General features: G+C 59.4%; 1 protein-coding gene across 21 annotated transcripts in view; it reads left to right on the forward strand.

Moving 5' to 3' along the window:
- EHMT1 (euchromatic histone lysine methyltransferase 1) overlaps nucleotides 1–11668 on the forward strand; it is a 151952-nt gene extending 140284 nt beyond the window's left edge. For 16 of the 21 annotated variants that reach the window (XM_079112741.1, XM_079112748.1, XM_079112755.1 and 13 more), the window contains 8 exons: nucleotides 67–234; nucleotides 332–476; nucleotides 1215–1292; nucleotides 2497–2612; nucleotides 3454–3540; nucleotides 3869–3947; nucleotides 10063–10238; nucleotides 10395–11668. In XM_079112741.1, coding sequence (XP_078968867.1) covers nucleotides 67–234; nucleotides 332–476; nucleotides 1215–1292; nucleotides 2497–2612; nucleotides 3454–3540; nucleotides 3869–3947; nucleotides 10063–10238; nucleotides 10395–10599 — 1054 coding nt within the window. In that variant the 3' untranslated portion in view covers nucleotides 10600–11668. The remainder of the gene's footprint in view (nucleotides 1–66; nucleotides 235–331; nucleotides 477–1214; nucleotides 1293–2496; nucleotides 2613–3453; nucleotides 3541–3868; nucleotides 3948–10062; nucleotides 10239–10394) is intronic. The other 5 variants (XM_079112738.1, XM_079112739.1, XM_079112747.1 and 2 more) reach the window with 1 other exon arrangement.
- Nucleotides 11669–16175: the final 4507 nt, after the last annotated feature.

The following is a 16175-nucleotide window of genomic DNA, read 5'->3' on the forward strand; positions in this document are numbered from 1 at the left end:
ATGTGTTCATCTTTGTCCCGTAAATTAAGATCTGGATGTTCTGTCGGCTTACATTTTTCCTTTTAGCCTCTTTCTTTCTCGGGATTCAGATGTCACCTTAAGAAACAAGGAAGGAGAGACGCCCCTGCAGTGCGCCAGCCTCGACTCGCAGGTGTGGAGCGCACTGCAGGCCAGCAAGGCTCTGCGGGACTCCGCCCCCGACAGGCCCACCCCCGTGGAGAAGACTGTCAGCAGGTGAGGCTCCCCGGAGCTGCGGGCTCTGTGGGCATTGGGGACCGTCAGGCGCAGGTCCCGCTGGGCAGAACTCCTCTAATGGCCCCTTTCCCGGCAGAGACATCGCTCGGGGCTACGAGCGCATCCCCATCCCCTGCGTCAATGCTGTGGACAGTGAGCCCTGCCCCACCAACTACAAGTACGTCTCCCAGAACTGCGTGACCTCCCCCATGAGCATCGACAGGAACATCACTCACCTGCAGGTTGGTGGGCAGGGACATTGGGCCAGGCCAGGAGCAGGGGCCTTGGGAACCTGGGCTCCTGTTTTCCTCCCACTCTCAGCAGAGGGCTGTGGCAGCCTGGTGGTATTTTTGTAGTGGTGGCCTCCCACAAAGAACATGGAAGGCAAAAGTGGGTCCTACTGGAAAAAGAGTCCCGTGTTTCATGTTGGACACTGCTGAGCCTACCCAGCAGGCTTTGCTGGTCTAGAGCAGGGCCATGCATTCCCACCAGTATTTGCTTGGGGTGCTGGTGCAACCTGGTCCTCGGGTTAGGAAGGAGAGGAGCCCCATGCAGGTCCAGCAAGTGCCTCTGGGGTCATGCAGGCCGCCAAGTAGTTGTGCCCTGTGGTCTTTTTCTTTTCTGGCTAAAATCAGACATTCTCAAAGGCTATCCTTGTGGCTCTGTTGGTGGGCAACCCCACCACCCTCCCGGGGTGGGCGCTCTCAGCCTCAGATTAGAGACCCTGGGCTCTGTCCCTGTGTTGTCTGGCCCTGAGTGCAGTGGGGTACTTGTAACTCCTTCCCGGTTTGTGCCTCACGGACCTCCCCCTCCTCTCCTTCACACACTCAGTGACTTTCTTAGTGTCCCAAGCATCCTCTGTGACTCTCCTGAGAAAGCCCATTTTGACAACTTGCAACACAATTGGCCATGACTGCTGGGAGGGAGAGCGGAGGGCCGCGTCTGCCCATCTGACGGTGCCATGCTGCTCTTGTCCCCAGTACTGCGTGTGCATAGACGACTGCTCCTCCAGCACCTGCATGTGTGGTCAGCTCAGCATGCGCTGCTGGTACGATAAGGTGAGGACCGCTCCTTTGCTGCAGGTGTGCTTGTGTGGTAAGTTCTGCTGGAGGGAGGGCATGAAAACATGTCGCTCCCTGTTTGAAGACTGTCCTAGAGCATTGGGGAGCAGGAGCCAGAGGTGAGCTGGTGTGCGGACCAGGCAGGAGGAGGCCACAGGATGGGAGGAGGGCTGCCCTCAGCGGTTCCAGAGGTCCTGGGTCTGGAGTCAGCCTGCCTCAGCTGCAGGAGGAAACCGTTGTTGTAATGTCTGGTGAGCCCTGCCTGGTCCTTGCCAGTGTGAGTGATGTGAGAGACACCAGAGGAATGGGGAAGGCCTGGGGCCGGGCTGGATGCGGGGAGCATCACTAGGCAGGGTGGCCAGGGCAGCCACGGGCCTGGAAGTAACTGGCAGGTACTGGTGAGAAAAGCCCAGTGAAAGGCCCCACAGGAAGATCTAAGGAGGGAAGGGTTCCCAGGCCAGGGCGCAGTCAAGGAGCTTCAGGAACATAGTGGAAGGCATGGTTTGCGAGTCCAGGGGTCACTGGTGGAAGTGGTCGGAAGCAGCGGGCTGAGAATGGTGACAGCAGCAGAGTCTTTCCCAAGTGTTCTTTGGAGGAGGAGGGAACTGTGAAGGGTGGAGTGAGAGGAGGTCACCAGGAGAAGGCTGGCAGGGTTGGCAGGTGCCGGTTGGTTGTGTCCCGGAGTGTAGTTCCTGCCCGGCAGAGCAGGACAGGGCAGGAACAAGCCTTCCAAGGGTTGTTGAGCTGCGTAGAGCACCCCAAAGCCTCAGGTGTGCACATAGCCCTTGTCCAGCTTGAGGTGTAGAAAGGGAGCAGGTGGCAGGGTCCCCAAATGCAGAGACTTTTAAGGCAGCAAGGTCAAGAATACAGGAGTGTCCGGGAGGTGCCAGACACCTGGAGGACGTGGGGACCCCCGTGCTGCAGCCCTGGACTGCCTGAGAGACAGGGCAGGAGGTGGGAGGACCGTGGGTGAGCAGGCAGCCTCCACAGCTGCCCCGCTCCTGGCAGGGCTCTGCTCCCTCCTGGCTGCAAGTGTGGAGCTTCACCCCGTGTTCCCCAGCAGGTGTCCAGAGTTTGACAGAAGTCATGGTTTTTGTGTCCATTTGAGGCCCTACTGGGCACTGTGTCAAAAATGCATTGGTGTCTGTTCTTTTGGAAAGAAGTGTGATTCTGCTGAGCCTTTGTGGCTGTCTGTTCACAGGACGGCCGTCTCCTGCCAGAGTTCAACATGGCCGAGCCTCCCTTGATCTTCGAGTGCAACCACGCCTGCTCTTGCTGGAGGAACTGCCGCAACCGAGTGGTGCAGAACGGTCTCAGGTGGGAGGCGTGCAGGTGCCCAGGCCGCCCTGGACAAGAGCATGCGTGTGCAGTGGAGCTGATGACTTGTGCTCCAGAAAGGGCACACGGCCCTTAAGCACCATACTCGGGCTGGAGAGGAGGGCGGTGTCAGGGCACCAGCACTGAAGGCAGAGGGACTGGCCTGGCCTGAGTTCATGTGCCCCTGCTTAGTGGGATGGGCTTCATCCTGACACAGTGCTCCCTCTGCTTCTGTGCTCACCCACTGTGCCTGTGGCAGCCAGTGGTGGTGTCTGATGGCAGCTAGACTGACTGCAGGCTCCTTCAGGCGTCACTCAAGCCCTGGGTCCCACACGGCCTGGCCTGCCCTTCTGACGCCAGGGTTGGGTTCTGACATCAGTAATTGTGGCCTGTGCTATAGTGGAGACGGAGTACTCCTCCCTGCTCCTCCCTGTCCTCCAGGGGCAAGCACAGACCTTCTGTGGTCTGCCCCAGTGTTGAGGCCCGGAGGAACTTGCTTGGCTCCTTGCTGATGCCACTGCCTGGGCAACCAGCACCGCAGCATCCTGTACCCCAGTAGTAGGGCTCTCTGGTCCTCATGACCACCCAGGGGACCAGGCAGCCACAATGAGGAAGCTGCCACACAGCCAGGGCCACTGGGCTCCGTGCTTTGGCATCAGGCCCAGTCTGTGCTCCCAACTTCCTGGGTGTGAGCTGCTGCTGGCCACCTGCAGAGCTGTGTGGTTCTCGGATAAGAAACCAGTGTTTGCTTTCCTCCTGATTTACTCCTGTCGTTCGCAGAACGGGACACAAGCTGGGTTTGTCTGGGCACACGTCCACCTCCCCTCTCCCTGTTTTCCAGGGCCAGGCTTCAGCTCTATCGGACGCAGGACATGGGCTGGGGCGTGCGGTCCCTGCAGGACATCCCCTTGGGCACCTTTGTCTGCGAGTAAGTGGGTCTGGGGTCACTCAGGTCTGCTGGCTGCACAGCTCACTTCTGGGACTGATGCCCTGCGTGCTTACACTCCAGGAAAAGCTCCCAGAACAGGCGTGTCCCAGGTGCATGGCCGTGGGGTGCAGGGCAGCAGAGACCTTGGTCAGGCAGGCCCTCCACGCAGCCTGCTGACTGCCTGCCCCTGGGCACTAAGCTCACACCGTCAGCCACCAGGTCGCTACCCAGATTCTCTGCCTGTAGTCCTTCTTCAGCTCAGGAACGAATGCCTGTGGAAGCACTGTGAAATTCATGTAGCTGTGGGCTCACTGTCCCCTCTTTCCAGGTACGTCGGGGAACTGATCTCGGACTCGGAAGCCGATGTTCGGGAAGAAGACTCGTATCTCTTCGACTTAGACAACAAGGTGCTGTGCCGTGAGGGGCTGGGCATGAGGAGCTGGCTACAGCCCCAAAATGTGGGTGTGAGCTCTGGTTTTGCGCCGCTGTCCCTGGAGACAGACCTGCTGAGCCCTGGACGGGGAGTAGACCCCCAACGGGGAGCCCGGCTCCTGCCACAGGCCATTCTCCCCATACCCCACCACACCTCTGGATTCCCAGCCGGTCCTCTCAGGCTGAAGCCCAGCAGCCACCAGGTCACCGAGGTGGAGGGACCATGTGCTTGACAGGCGGAGTGACAGAAGGGAGCTGCACCTGTGGATGGCAGGCCTGGGCCAGAATGCCAGCAAGGCATTTCCCTCGCATGCTAGCCTCCGGGTGCTGGAGCAGGTGCTGGTCAAGCCTTCGACTCGCTCCCCTCCCAGCTCTTGGGTCCAGAGTGCTCTCTTAGGGTGCTGGGGGACGCTGAGCCAGCGCTGGTTGGTGGGGCAGGGAGGTCTCCTCGTCTGACAGCAGCCACCAATCACAGAACCAGCACGTTCCTGCAGATGAGCGCACCCACAGCCGCCCTTGACCCGAGGCGCAGGTCCCCACGGCCCTCTTCTGGGAGGTCCAGCAACATGCATTCCCCCAGAAAGACTGGGTGCTCTGGGGTCATGGTGCTCAGATGTCTGCACACGCAGGACACCAGGCCTGGACGAAGACAGCTGGCGTGCTCCTGGAGGGCCACCCATGCCGTGGGTGCTCTCTTGGGAACCACGGTGATGCTCCTCCTGCTGGTCGGTGGCCCCCGTCCTGGTGAGCGCTGTGTCCCTCCTGGGTGCCACAGACCCCTTCCTCATGACTTTCTTGCCTGCTAGCTGAGCCCTCAGTGAGCTCGGCTCTCATTCCTGGTGGGGTCTGACTCACTAGTCTTCCTGTGTGCCTGGTGGGCTTTTGCAGTCTCCTAGTTAAGAGTGTGAACCCGTGTGGGTTCCAGAAGTCACACTGAGACCTTCACGCTTGAGCCCAGGTGTGTGGGCGCCTGCCCCTCAGCATCCTGGTTGGGAGGCCACCCCTGCCGCAGTGATCGTCACCACAGCTCGTCTCCCCAGTGCTGGGCTCGCCACCCAGGTCTCGTTTTCACAGGTACTGGAGCCCGTGATGAGGGCCTTGCTCTTGGTGGTTTTGTGTAGGTTTTGAAATCAGCTTGAAACTCCTGTAGGGATTCACTGGGCTGTGCTGAGCTGAGCACTGCGCCGGGCCTGGAGGCCTCTGCACGCTGGCTGGTTCCCGAACACAGAGTCCCTTGGACTGGCTCTGGCTTCTCTCGTGTGCCGTGGGTCTGTGTGGTCTGACGAATCTTCTGCAGAGCTTCTTTGAATCGCATGGATTTTTGTTTTTCCCTTTGGGTCACCTTTAAGTCAGTTTCAGCTGTGCTGAGTGCACATGCCACCACAGTCAGAGCCAAGAGGAGGCGTCCACCATATGAGCCCAGACACCTGCTCACCCTGCCTGCTTTCCGGGCATTGGGATGTGCAGTGAGCGGGTCTGTGTCTGGCTGGGTTGCGCCATCCACACCGTGGTGGCCGCCTGCCTCTGACTCAGGAGCTTGTGCCTGCACATGGGTCCCACCTATTTCCAGCTCTCTGCTGGGAATGACCTGCTGTGAGTTGACACCATCCCGAGTGTGAGTTTTCTTTCTCTTGGTAGACACCTGGGAGTGGAGTCACCAGGTCATGTAGCAAAAGTACACTTAACCTTGAAAGAAACTGCCAGTTTCCCCAGGTGGTCATACCACTTGGGTCCCCACCAGCAACAGAAGAGTTCCAGACACCATCACTTAAGTTTGCATTTCCTAGATAGTTGTTGGCATCAAACACATTTCCATATGCTTATTAGATGTTCTTAGATCTTCTTTGTGGAGTGATTTTAGATGCATATGACTTGTTGGGTGGGCTCTGTACATCTTCTGACCAGTGCCTCCCAGGCCCCTGCTGCCACTGGGAGCAGCCCAGACTGTGCCCGGACCTGAGGGTGACAGCATCCCGCATGCCCTGCCTAGACCCTGCCCCACCCGTGCCCCTTCTCACCTGCTTTGGGCCTTTGCTCCCACCTCCCCCTGTTCGCAGGGTTTGGGGGGCAGGGTGGGCCCTAACCTGCCTCATGCAGCTTGTCTGCCTCAGGCCTAGCTGGAGGGTTTCCTGATCGGAGAAACTCGGGAAGAGCTGCCCCAGTGTCTGAGGACCCTATTGGAGACCTCCTTGAGACTGTGGTGACAGAAGCCCCTGCAGTAGGAATGGGACAGGCAAAGCTGCGTCCTTGTGTGAAGGAGGGCGTTGGCCATCGCTGTCTCTGTTGTGGGAGGGACACCAGCTGACTGCAGCAGGCCAGTGTGGCTGGGCTAGGCAGGTCTGGAAGAGCTGCTAGCTCCAAGGACAGAATGTAAGGCTTAAGAGTGGCCCTTCGTCCCTGTGAGACCTGCAGTCTGTGCCCCTGCCTCTGCAGGTCTCTGAGCCGCATGCTGGTGGGTAACCATTGTGTGCCTCGGGGCTGCCTCTGGGGTTCTGGGCCAGTTGAACCTCTGTAGAGGCTCTTCAGAGATGTGACAGGGTGCTTGTTGGCTGCCACGATGCCACTCAAGCCTGGGGGTGCTTGGTGCAGAGTGGGGCAGTTCCTGGGGTGAGAGGAGGGTTGTTTTAAAGCTCTTTTTGAATCATCTCTGGACCTGTAGCTCTGGACAGACCCTCCAGATAAAAGCAGCATCCAGGGGACCCCACCTGAGCTCAGCGCTGCAGGAAGCACCTTTCCCCTGGCAGCTGGCTGTGGGGAGTGCAGAGCCCATACTTCCAGTGGGTGAAAGTGAGCCCCTGCAGTGCGATCAGTGGTGAGCACCAGCCAGGCATCTGTGCAGAGCCACTGCTCTGCAGCAGGGAGAGGGGTGCCCTGTGACCGTGCTGTGTCCTCCCAGGTCTCATAGGTGTGTGCCTGCTCCTTCATTCCTTGCCCCTGATGCTTCCTGCCTACCAGGAGGCTGGGCTGGAACTCAGTGGCACTGTGTTCTGTTGCCGTCTAGGGGTGCTGGGTTTGTTTTCTCTGTTCAGCAAAGAATTGAAGGGCAAGGCACAGAGATAGCAAGCAAACAGCCCCTTTATTCCTAAAGTGACAGTGACAGACTTCTCCAAAGAGCAGGGACCCCAGAGCTGGGAGTCTGGTGAGGGAATTGGGGCCTGTTCTTTTTATGGCCTCTGGAACTTTCTCCTTTCCTCCTTCCCCTTCCCCACTCCCCTGGCTATTCATTGATGTCCTTTGTGTCCACACGTCTGTTTTAGTGTTTTTGTTGGGTTCCCGCTTGTGTCCAGAAGCAGTTTTGTCAAGCAGGAGGTTGACCTCATTGGAAGACCCTCTCCGTGCTCCTTTGGCCTGGCCCTGCCCTGACCTCCTCACTTGCCGTCTTACCCTGGCCGCCTCTGCCCTTCTGCCCTTCCACATTTCCCTCACTTCAACTGTGTCCTGGAAGGAAGTTTGCGGCATCTGATTTCTGTCCTCTGGGTGGAAACGGTCCTCACTTTCCCCCTTTACCTGACATCTCTGCACCATGAAGACCCTGAGTTGTGTTTTGTGGGGCACCTGTCACCCCTGGCATGTTTGCTGAATGAAATGCTTCTTCATAAAACGCAAAGAAGTCTTAGCTGCCGAGTCCATGCTGGTGGGGGTGGGCAGGAAGCCTCATGCTGGCCTCTGGCTGTCAAGCTGCCTGTTCCAGGGTGAGGAGGTAGCATCAGAACTTTGGGCTGTACAGCAAGCTTGGTCTTTTTGTTTCCTCTGTTGAGTGGCCCCGTGGACCATGGAGTCCTCGTGCTCAGCGTGCTCTGACCAGCTGTAGCCATTCTTTAATGTGGAAACTGTGCATTCTGGGCTCTGGTCTCCTTGTTCTCACTTTCTGGCACCACCAGGCTGCCCTGTCCAGCCTGCCCACACCTGGAGCCAGCCCTTTGCCCAGGGCGTCCTCTTCCTTTCTGGATAACGACTTTCAGACCTGGCTCTTGTTGCTGTTAGGTGCACTGCTAGACCCTCTGTCCAGAGGCCAGCCATGTAGGAGCCAGTGTCTCGCTGGTTCTCGCTGTTTCCAGTCCATGGCTGACTCAGGGCTTTTACCCAAGTGGTTTGATTTCATCTTGCATCTCTTATAGTGACAATCTTATTTCCCGGAAATTCTAGTTCAGGTCCTTGCTGGTGTCCGGCGGCAGTAGGCACGGGGTGGCTGCTGGATGGCGCCCGCTGCCTATGTGCAGGGCCTTGGAGTGGGCTCCACTCAGGATGCAGAGCACTGTGTTTTGCTTCTCTATGGTTCTCACCAGTTTGATGGGCATTTCATTTCAGTTCATTTCATTTCAGTTCATTTTAAGTTTTGGAATAAAAATTTTTTAATTTTGATTTTTGATCACACAGAAGATTTCATACTTTAAAATGAGAACTAGTGTGTTGCTCTGTCCACGTCCGCTCACAGGCCGCAGGGGCTCCAGATGCAGCAGTTGGTGTCTGGTGAGGGCTCAGCGCCTTCTCTCTGTGTCCCTGTGCAGAGAGGCCGGCAGCTCTGGACCCCTTTCCTCAGGTGTGGTCCCACCATGATCTGGCCACCTCCCCACATGTCCCTGGCAGTGTGAAGGGCATGCAGATGTTCTGACCACAGCAGCCATCCTCTGCCACTAGGAACCATGTGCAAAAGGTGACGGTGCAGGCCCAGTCCTTTTCCACTGCACTTGCTCACTCGAGGAGTGGTCAGTGTGTGTCTGTCCCTGCCTCTGCCTGTCCTGCACCCCAGGGTCAGTGAGCTGACAGGACAGGATGTGCGACTCTCCCTCACCCCTTCTGTTCAGGATGTCGGGGTCAAGGTTGGCTTTTTCCGCCTCCCCAGACAGCAGCGCAGTGACCAACTGGTGTGCAGACACTTGGTTTGCAGTTCACTATGTTCACTGTCACCAGGGGGTCCCTGGTCCACTCAGTGGCAAGTTAGCAGTGGTGGATTTTGATCAGAATCCCCACCTGATTCTTTTTATCATGAGTTTCTCTTCTGAGACCTCCCACTTCCTGAGGCATCCTGGCACTGGAAGCACCCTGGTTCTCCTGGTTGCGGATGGCTGTCACCTCTGCACAGGGACACCCACCCCAGGGCAGCGTCTGGTTCCCCTGGGGCAGAGCACATCAGACTGTCTTCTGAGAGTGTCCTCCTCCTCCTGGTGTTCCACGTAGTACGTGCCTGAACCTCTTGGAACTGTGGGCCTGGGTTATGGGTTGCTGGGGGTCTTTTATTTTAGTGGCTGTTGTGGAGTTTGCTCCCACCGTGGCCTCTGAGGGCATCTGTTCTTGTGGGGGTGTTGATGGAGGGAACTTGTCTGTGTCCGTGACTCTGACTCTCTTGGAGTCCAGGCATCACCTCATCCCAACGTTACATAGTGGAGCGCTGCCTCCTGCCCTGTGCTTCCCTGTGGTTGGTGTGAGTTTAGGTTCTCTTAACCTCTGTGAGTGCCATTGACCCTCTGGTTAATACTTACAAAGGTGTGGCCAGGGGCAGCCTCTGCCCAAACCCTCCCCTCCTCAGGACTTGGCTCCCTGCATACCTCAGCATACCTCATTCTGGTTGACCTGGCTTTTCCCTGAGGGGTTGCTTTTCCTCTGCTGTGTGATATCCATACTGTAAGCCCCGCTGCTCAGGCCGCCGTATTCTGGTGGTGCAGGCTGGGCACACAGCACCTGGGGTCTGTCCACCCTGAGCAGCCCCACACAATCCAGTGGGGCAGTGCCTGAGTCATTGCTGCTGTTGACCTGGGTCCCTAGGCAGAGAACTCTGCATCTGTAGGGCTCCTGGGTCAGAGCAGTCCACCCAGTCTCCCTCCTGCTGTGAGAGATGCCAGACCGAGTCTGTGGGCCGCCTGGAACCCTGGTTCTCTCCGTGCTCCCAAGTTAGCAAGAAACCCTCTCTGTGACATGGGATTCAGTGTTGTGGGGCCGTCCTGGCCTTGGACTGTACAGACACCTGCCCTGCCCGGCCCTTGCGTTACTGCCTCAGGCCTCAGCAGGAGATCCTTTGAGTGTGCCGGGGGCACGCCTGGGTGCCACTGCTGGGCAGCGGCCTGTGCGACTGTCTGGCTTTCTCGCCCCCAGGATGGAGAGGTGTACTGCATCGATGCTCGGTTCTACGGGAATGTCAGCCGATTCATCAACCACCACTGCGAGCCCAACCTCGTGCCCGTGCGCGTCTTCATGTCTCACCAGGACCTGCGGTTTCCCAGGATCGCATTCTTCAGCACCCGCCTGATCCAGGCTGGAGAACAGCTGGGGTACGTAGGGCCTCCAGGTGCAGTGGGACCGGGTGGGCGTGGGTGCTGCTTCCTGGTCACGCATGTGCTGCCAGACTGGGCGCGCCCTGACCGTCAGGGCCCGGATGGGACAGGCTGGGGTGGGCAGCCTACCCGACCACCGTTGTCTGGCCATAGAGGTGCTGAGTTCTGGTCCCCCAGGTTTGACTACGGGGAACGCTTCTGGGACATCAAGGGCAAGCTCTTCAGCTGCCGCTGTGGCTCTCCCAAGTGCCGGCACTCAAGTGCCGCCCTGGCCCAGCGGCAGGCCAGCGCAGCCCAGGAGGCTCAGGAGAATGGCCTGCCTGACACCAGCTCTACAGCTGCCACTGACCCACTATGAGACGCCGCGGGGCCGGCGGAGGCTGGGTATCTGGTTCTGATGGACTGCGGTTAGGAGGCGCTGCAGAGGGACCAGGGGAACAGACACCTCCCAGCAGTGCCCCAGACCTGAGGCCTTGCAGCCCGGCCTGCTGCTCAGGCTGGAGCCCACTTTGGACCATGCGCCTCGGAAGATGCTGGGGCTCCGCGTGGTGTGACCTTGTGAGTTTCCGACGGTGGTCTGTCTTTGCGACATTTCTCGTTTCTCCCTCTGATCTCTGAGGTCCTCACTCCACCACTGGGTTGGTTTGTTCTCCAGTCCAGCCCAGACTCCTGTGTGGCGCCCGCCAAAACCGCCATCACCCACAGCTGCTCCGTTAGGCCTGCCCACCCTCACCCTGTGTAGCTGGTGCCCCCTCCCAGGTGCCAGTCTCCTGTCACAGCCTGGGCGAGGTCAGGCCCAAAACGTGGGTCTGCTTTTTAAAGAAATCCTATATCTAGTCCTATGTATCAAAACTCTTAACTGGCACTTCTCTGCGAGGAGGCAGTGGGTGCAGGTGGACCTGCACCGCCCAGCCAGGCCCTTGAGGCTGGCGCCCTTGATCTGAAGCCACATGCGATGACGGCGAGTCAGCTGATTTGCTTCCCTCCCTTATCGAACACAAGGACAGACAAAGAATAAACACAACACAGACAACGGTGCTGAACCTGGTGTGGTTTCTACTCACCACCTGAAAATAAACTATCAACTGTAAAAAGAGAACAAAGTGATTTTAGAATAAAATGCAGGAAAAACTTTTTTAAAACGTTAGTCTTGTAGTTGAAATAAATTTGCCGTCGCCTTTTGTGTGACGGCCTGGCAGGTCATGTACTTTTTTTGGCATATACCTTTCTAAATACTGTAACTAGTGCAGCAGCCGTGGGTTTTTTTGTGTGACTCTTCTAAAACATTCATATTGCAGTCATGTTTATTTTTTCTGTTAAAATGTTTTTGACAGTTTTAAGAGCAGTCTTTTGGCTCAGACCATTTCTTGTTCTGTTTTCAATGAAATCAATAAAAAAAAAAAGTACTTTAAGTGAGTGTCACTGACGCCACGCTTTGCTGGTCTCTGCAGAGCCCCTCATGCACTTCCCGGGCTGGGCCACTGCCCCACATCCCCTGCAGCAGGGACTCCACTGGACCGCAGGGGAGCCTGCGCTGTGTGCCCGTGCCTGCATGTGTCCAGCGCCAGGCGCTAGGGCCAGGAGTCACGCTGGAGGCCACTGTGAGGCAGAGGCAAACCTCCACATCCCTGAGTTGGCCTGGTCAGCACAGTGGGGCTGGAGCCAGGCCTCCTGCTGCGCTCCTGCGGGCTGGCCGCGTCCACCACAGGGGAGCTTGTAAGCTCCATGAAAAATAGATCAGAGGCTCTGGCTTCCAGCACGGGCGGTTCAGGGAGGCGCTCCTGCAGGGAGACAGCCCTCCTGCGCTGTGCGGGCAGCCTGCGTAGGGCCTTCCTGCAGGCTCGACCACACCACCCTGCTTTGGGTGCTGCTGGGTGCTCTCCTCCAGGAGCACTGGGACCTTGGCCCTTACAAGCTCGGGGTGGTTCTGGGCTGTGGGGCTGGCAGGTCACCTCTGCCTGGAGGTGGCATAAGGAGCTGCCTGGAACTTGGACATGAGACATCATTGGCCCCACCAAGCCTGGAAGGGAGGTGACCGCATGCTTTACACTGGATCAGACCCAGGCCAGCCGGGAACCTCTGGGGCATCAGAAGGTCAGCAATGAAGGGAGAAACACTGGTGGGTCAGGGCCCCTCTATAGACCTCCTCACGGCCAGTTCTGACCACTGGAAACAGGCACCCACCACATGAACCTGACGTGGGTTGCTGAGCCTCACTGGACCTGGCCTGCCTGTAGTGATCACCTTGGCCCCAGGGGTGGGGGTGGGCCCCCTGGGGCTGGGTAGGCAACTGTGGTGGGAGGATCTGCCACATCTCCCTTTTTTCCCTCTTTGGATAAATTGAAATCTAAAGCCCAGGTCAGGGCTGAGGGGATAGCTCAGAGGTAGAATGCTTACCTCGTTGTGCCCGTGACCCAGGTTTGATCCTGAGCACTGCAAAACGTAAAAGATCACAACAACAAAAAAAACCTGGAGTTAAGTCCGAACCCCATGGAGCTGATCCTTGGGTTCCTGTAGCAACCAGAGCCCCTCACCTGGCAGATTGTGAGCACTGAACAAAGCCACCAGTGTGTCCTGGGCTGGGCCAGGTCCAGGAGAGAAAATTGGGCAGGGGGAAGGCCCCTGTGGCTTGTTGGGGTGGGGTCTGGATGGGACCCTGTGGACCCGAAGGACCGCACTGGAGGCCTTGGCTGTGCCTGCCACGTGGTGGGTCTCTGTGTCCCCAGGGCAGGGGCTTGGGCTTCACCCAGAGGCCTGGCCCTGGGTGCTGGGGGTGAGGTGAGCCACGTCAGGCCGTGGCAGCCCTGCAGCCCTGCTCCCTCTGGGGCTACTTCTGGGTGCAGTGAGGGCTGTCCATCTGCCTTGGGTCTCCTGAGGCCCAGCAGACGAGGCCTCCCTGAGGGTCAGCCACCAAAGCATACCTGTCCCATGACAGAGGCCACCCAGTCACATGAGGTGTCTTGCCTGGGAAAGTTGTCTCAACCAGAAGAAATGGAAACACTTGAAATCCCCCTTCTGGCCTCCCCTGCCCGCTCCCCTGCCCGCCTCCGGTGTTAGGAGGCAGCTGAGCCTTTGCTGGTGGGCGTGGGGACATCTCCAGCTTTCCACTGAGGAGAAGGGGAACCTGCGTGTTGTTTCCCAGTTGTGTCTTGGTCAGGGAAGGGGTCAAAGGGCACGAACCTGGAGGACAGCAGAAGGCAGGACGCCTGGCCTCAAGGTCTGTTGGCCAGGACCAGCCACCCAGGATTCTGCCCTGCCAGAGGCTGCAGAGACTGCCTTCCCAGCCCTGTTGCACAGAGGTCCCCTGCGGACACAGCCAGCTCATTGAACCCCAGTCCCGGTTCTTTGCTTCCCAAATAAATGCTCTTTCCTCCCTGTCGATCTCCCCACCCACCCCAGTGCAAGGGGTTGAACTTGGGGTGCTCTGTCACCGAGCTGCGTTCCAGCCCTTCTTATTTCTTATTTTTGAGACAGGGTCTTGCTGTGTTGCTCAGACTGGCCACAAACTTCCATCAGCCTTCTGGTTCACAGTGAGCGGGGTGCCCAGTGTGGACTGGCTTTGCTCACCAGCGGAGCCCATCCCCCGCCTCCTGCGTGGAGAGCGCCCGCTGACCTTTCCCTCATTGTCTACAAGAGGAATTAGACACGAGCGCCTTATTCTGTACTTCTCTGATTGTTGATAAGTTGATTTATTACAGACTGGCCTTTCCGTTTTGGTCACTGCCTTTGTATAGTGATCTGTTGTGTCCCTGCCCCCAGGAGTCCCCACAGGAACACGGGCTAGGGCCGTGCATGCCCTTGGCTTCTCTGCTCTGGTTTGGGCAGCGTCAGTACCGTCATCTTTTCCACCTGAAAGAGGATCCCGTGCTGGGAGCAGGGGGCTGCTTACCCCCCACCCCATGCCCAGTTTCCCTGTCGGGGACAGCAGCCTCTGTGGTCCTGTGCACGTCCTCCTGTGCCTGTGCCTGCGTCTGTGTCTGTGTCTGCCTGGGGTCAGCACTGCCTGTGCACCAGCCGAGCAGAGGTGCCCGAGGCTGCACACCACACTCGCCCCAGGAACCAGGCACGCCGTGTGGGGGGTCCTGCAGAGAGCTGACCAGCAGTCACCAGGGTCAGGTTGAGGAGCCCCACACACCCAGCACACGGCAGAGGAGGCACTAGCCTGAGGAGCCCCAGGAGGGGCCCAGACCGTCCCTGCTATGAAGAGAGGCGAGGCACTGCGCTTTCAGGTCGGCCATCACACTGACCTCTGCTCTCCCTCTTCAAGATGGGGTCCCAGCCAGCCTTGACCCCCTGGGCTCAGGGCCTCCTGGTGCTGGACCTGCAGGTCACCACTGCCCCCTGCTCGCCCCCCCACCCTGCTCCCCCTGCTCCCCACCCCACCCTGCTCCCCCTGCTCCCCACCCCACCCTGCACCCCACTGCCCCACACCCCACCCTGCTCCTCACTGCCCCACACCCCACCCTGCTCCCCCTGCTCCCCATCCCACCCTGCTCCCCCTGCTCCCCATCCCACCCTGCTCCCCCTGCCCCACACCCCACCCTGCTCCCCCTGCCCCACACCCCACCCTGCTCCCAATGCCCCACACCCCACCCTGCTCCCCCTGCTCCCCACCCCACCCTGCTCCCAATGCCCCACACCCCACCCTGCTCCCCCTGCTCCCCACCCCACCCTGCTCCCCACCCCACCCTGCTCCCCCTGCCCCACACCCCACCCTGCTCCCAATGCCCCACACCCCACCCTGCTCCCCCTGCTCCCCATCCCACCCTGCTCCCCCTGCTCCCCACCCCACCCTGCTCCCCCTGCTCCCCACCCCACCCTGCTCCCCACCCCACCCTGCTCCCCACTGCCCCACACCCCACCCTGCTCCCCACTGCCCCACACCCCACCCTGCTCCCCACCCCACCCTGCTCCCCCTGCCCCACACCCCACCCTGCTCCCCACTGCCCCACACCCCACCCTGCTCCCCCTGCTCCCCACCCCACCCTGCTCCCCCTGCCCCACACCCCACCCTGCTCCCCACTGCCCCACACCCCACCCTGCTCCCCATCCCACCCTGCTCCCCCTGCTCCCCATCCCACCCTGCTCCCCCTGCCCCACACCCCACCCTGCTCCCCCTGCTCCCCACCCCACCCTGCTCCCAATGCCCCACACCCCACCCTGCTCCCCCTGCTCCCCACCCCACCCTGCTCCCCACCCCACCCTGCTCCCCCTGCCCCACACCCCACCCTGCTCCCAATGCCCCACACCCCACCCTGCTCCCCCTGCTCCCCATCCCACCCTGCTCCCCCTGCCCCCCACCCCACCCTGCTCCCCCTGCTCCCCACCCCACCCTGCTCCCCACCCCACCCTGCTCCCCACTGCCCCACACCCCACCCTGCTCCCCACTGCCCCACACCCCACCCTGCTCCCCACCCCACCCTGCTCCCCCTGCCCCACACCCCACCCTGCTCCCCACTGCCCCACACCCCACCCTGCTCCCCCTGCTCCCCACCCCACCCTGCTCCCCCTGCCCCACACCCCACCCTGCTCCCCACTGCCCCACACCCCACCCTGCTCCCCACTGCCTCTGGCTCCCCTCACTTTTTTTTTTTTAACTAGGGATTGAACTCGGAGGCACTTAATCACTGAGGCACATCCCCAGCCCTTTTTATATTTTATTTAGAGACAGGGTCTCAGTGAGTCACTTAGCACCTCGTTAAGTTGGTGAGACTGGCTCTGAACTCTCCATCCTCCTGCCTCAGCCTGCAGAGCTGCTGTGATCACAGGCTTGTGCCCCATGCCCAGCCCCCTGGTCTGTTCTTCGTTCCTTTCTCCTCTTCGGGGCTGTCTTTCGTATTGACTGCTCTGGTGTTTCTGTTGGAGATGGCTCTGGAGTTCATAGTGTCCATCTTCTGTTACCACGTGGTCTGCTTTCCGTGAAGGACCTCCCTG

Source organism: Sciurus vulgaris (assembly GCF_902686455.1).
Source record: "Sciurus vulgaris genome assembly, chromosome: 15".
Classification (NCBI taxonomy): domain Eukaryota; kingdom Metazoa; phylum Chordata; class Mammalia; order Rodentia; family Sciuridae; genus Sciurus; species Sciurus vulgaris.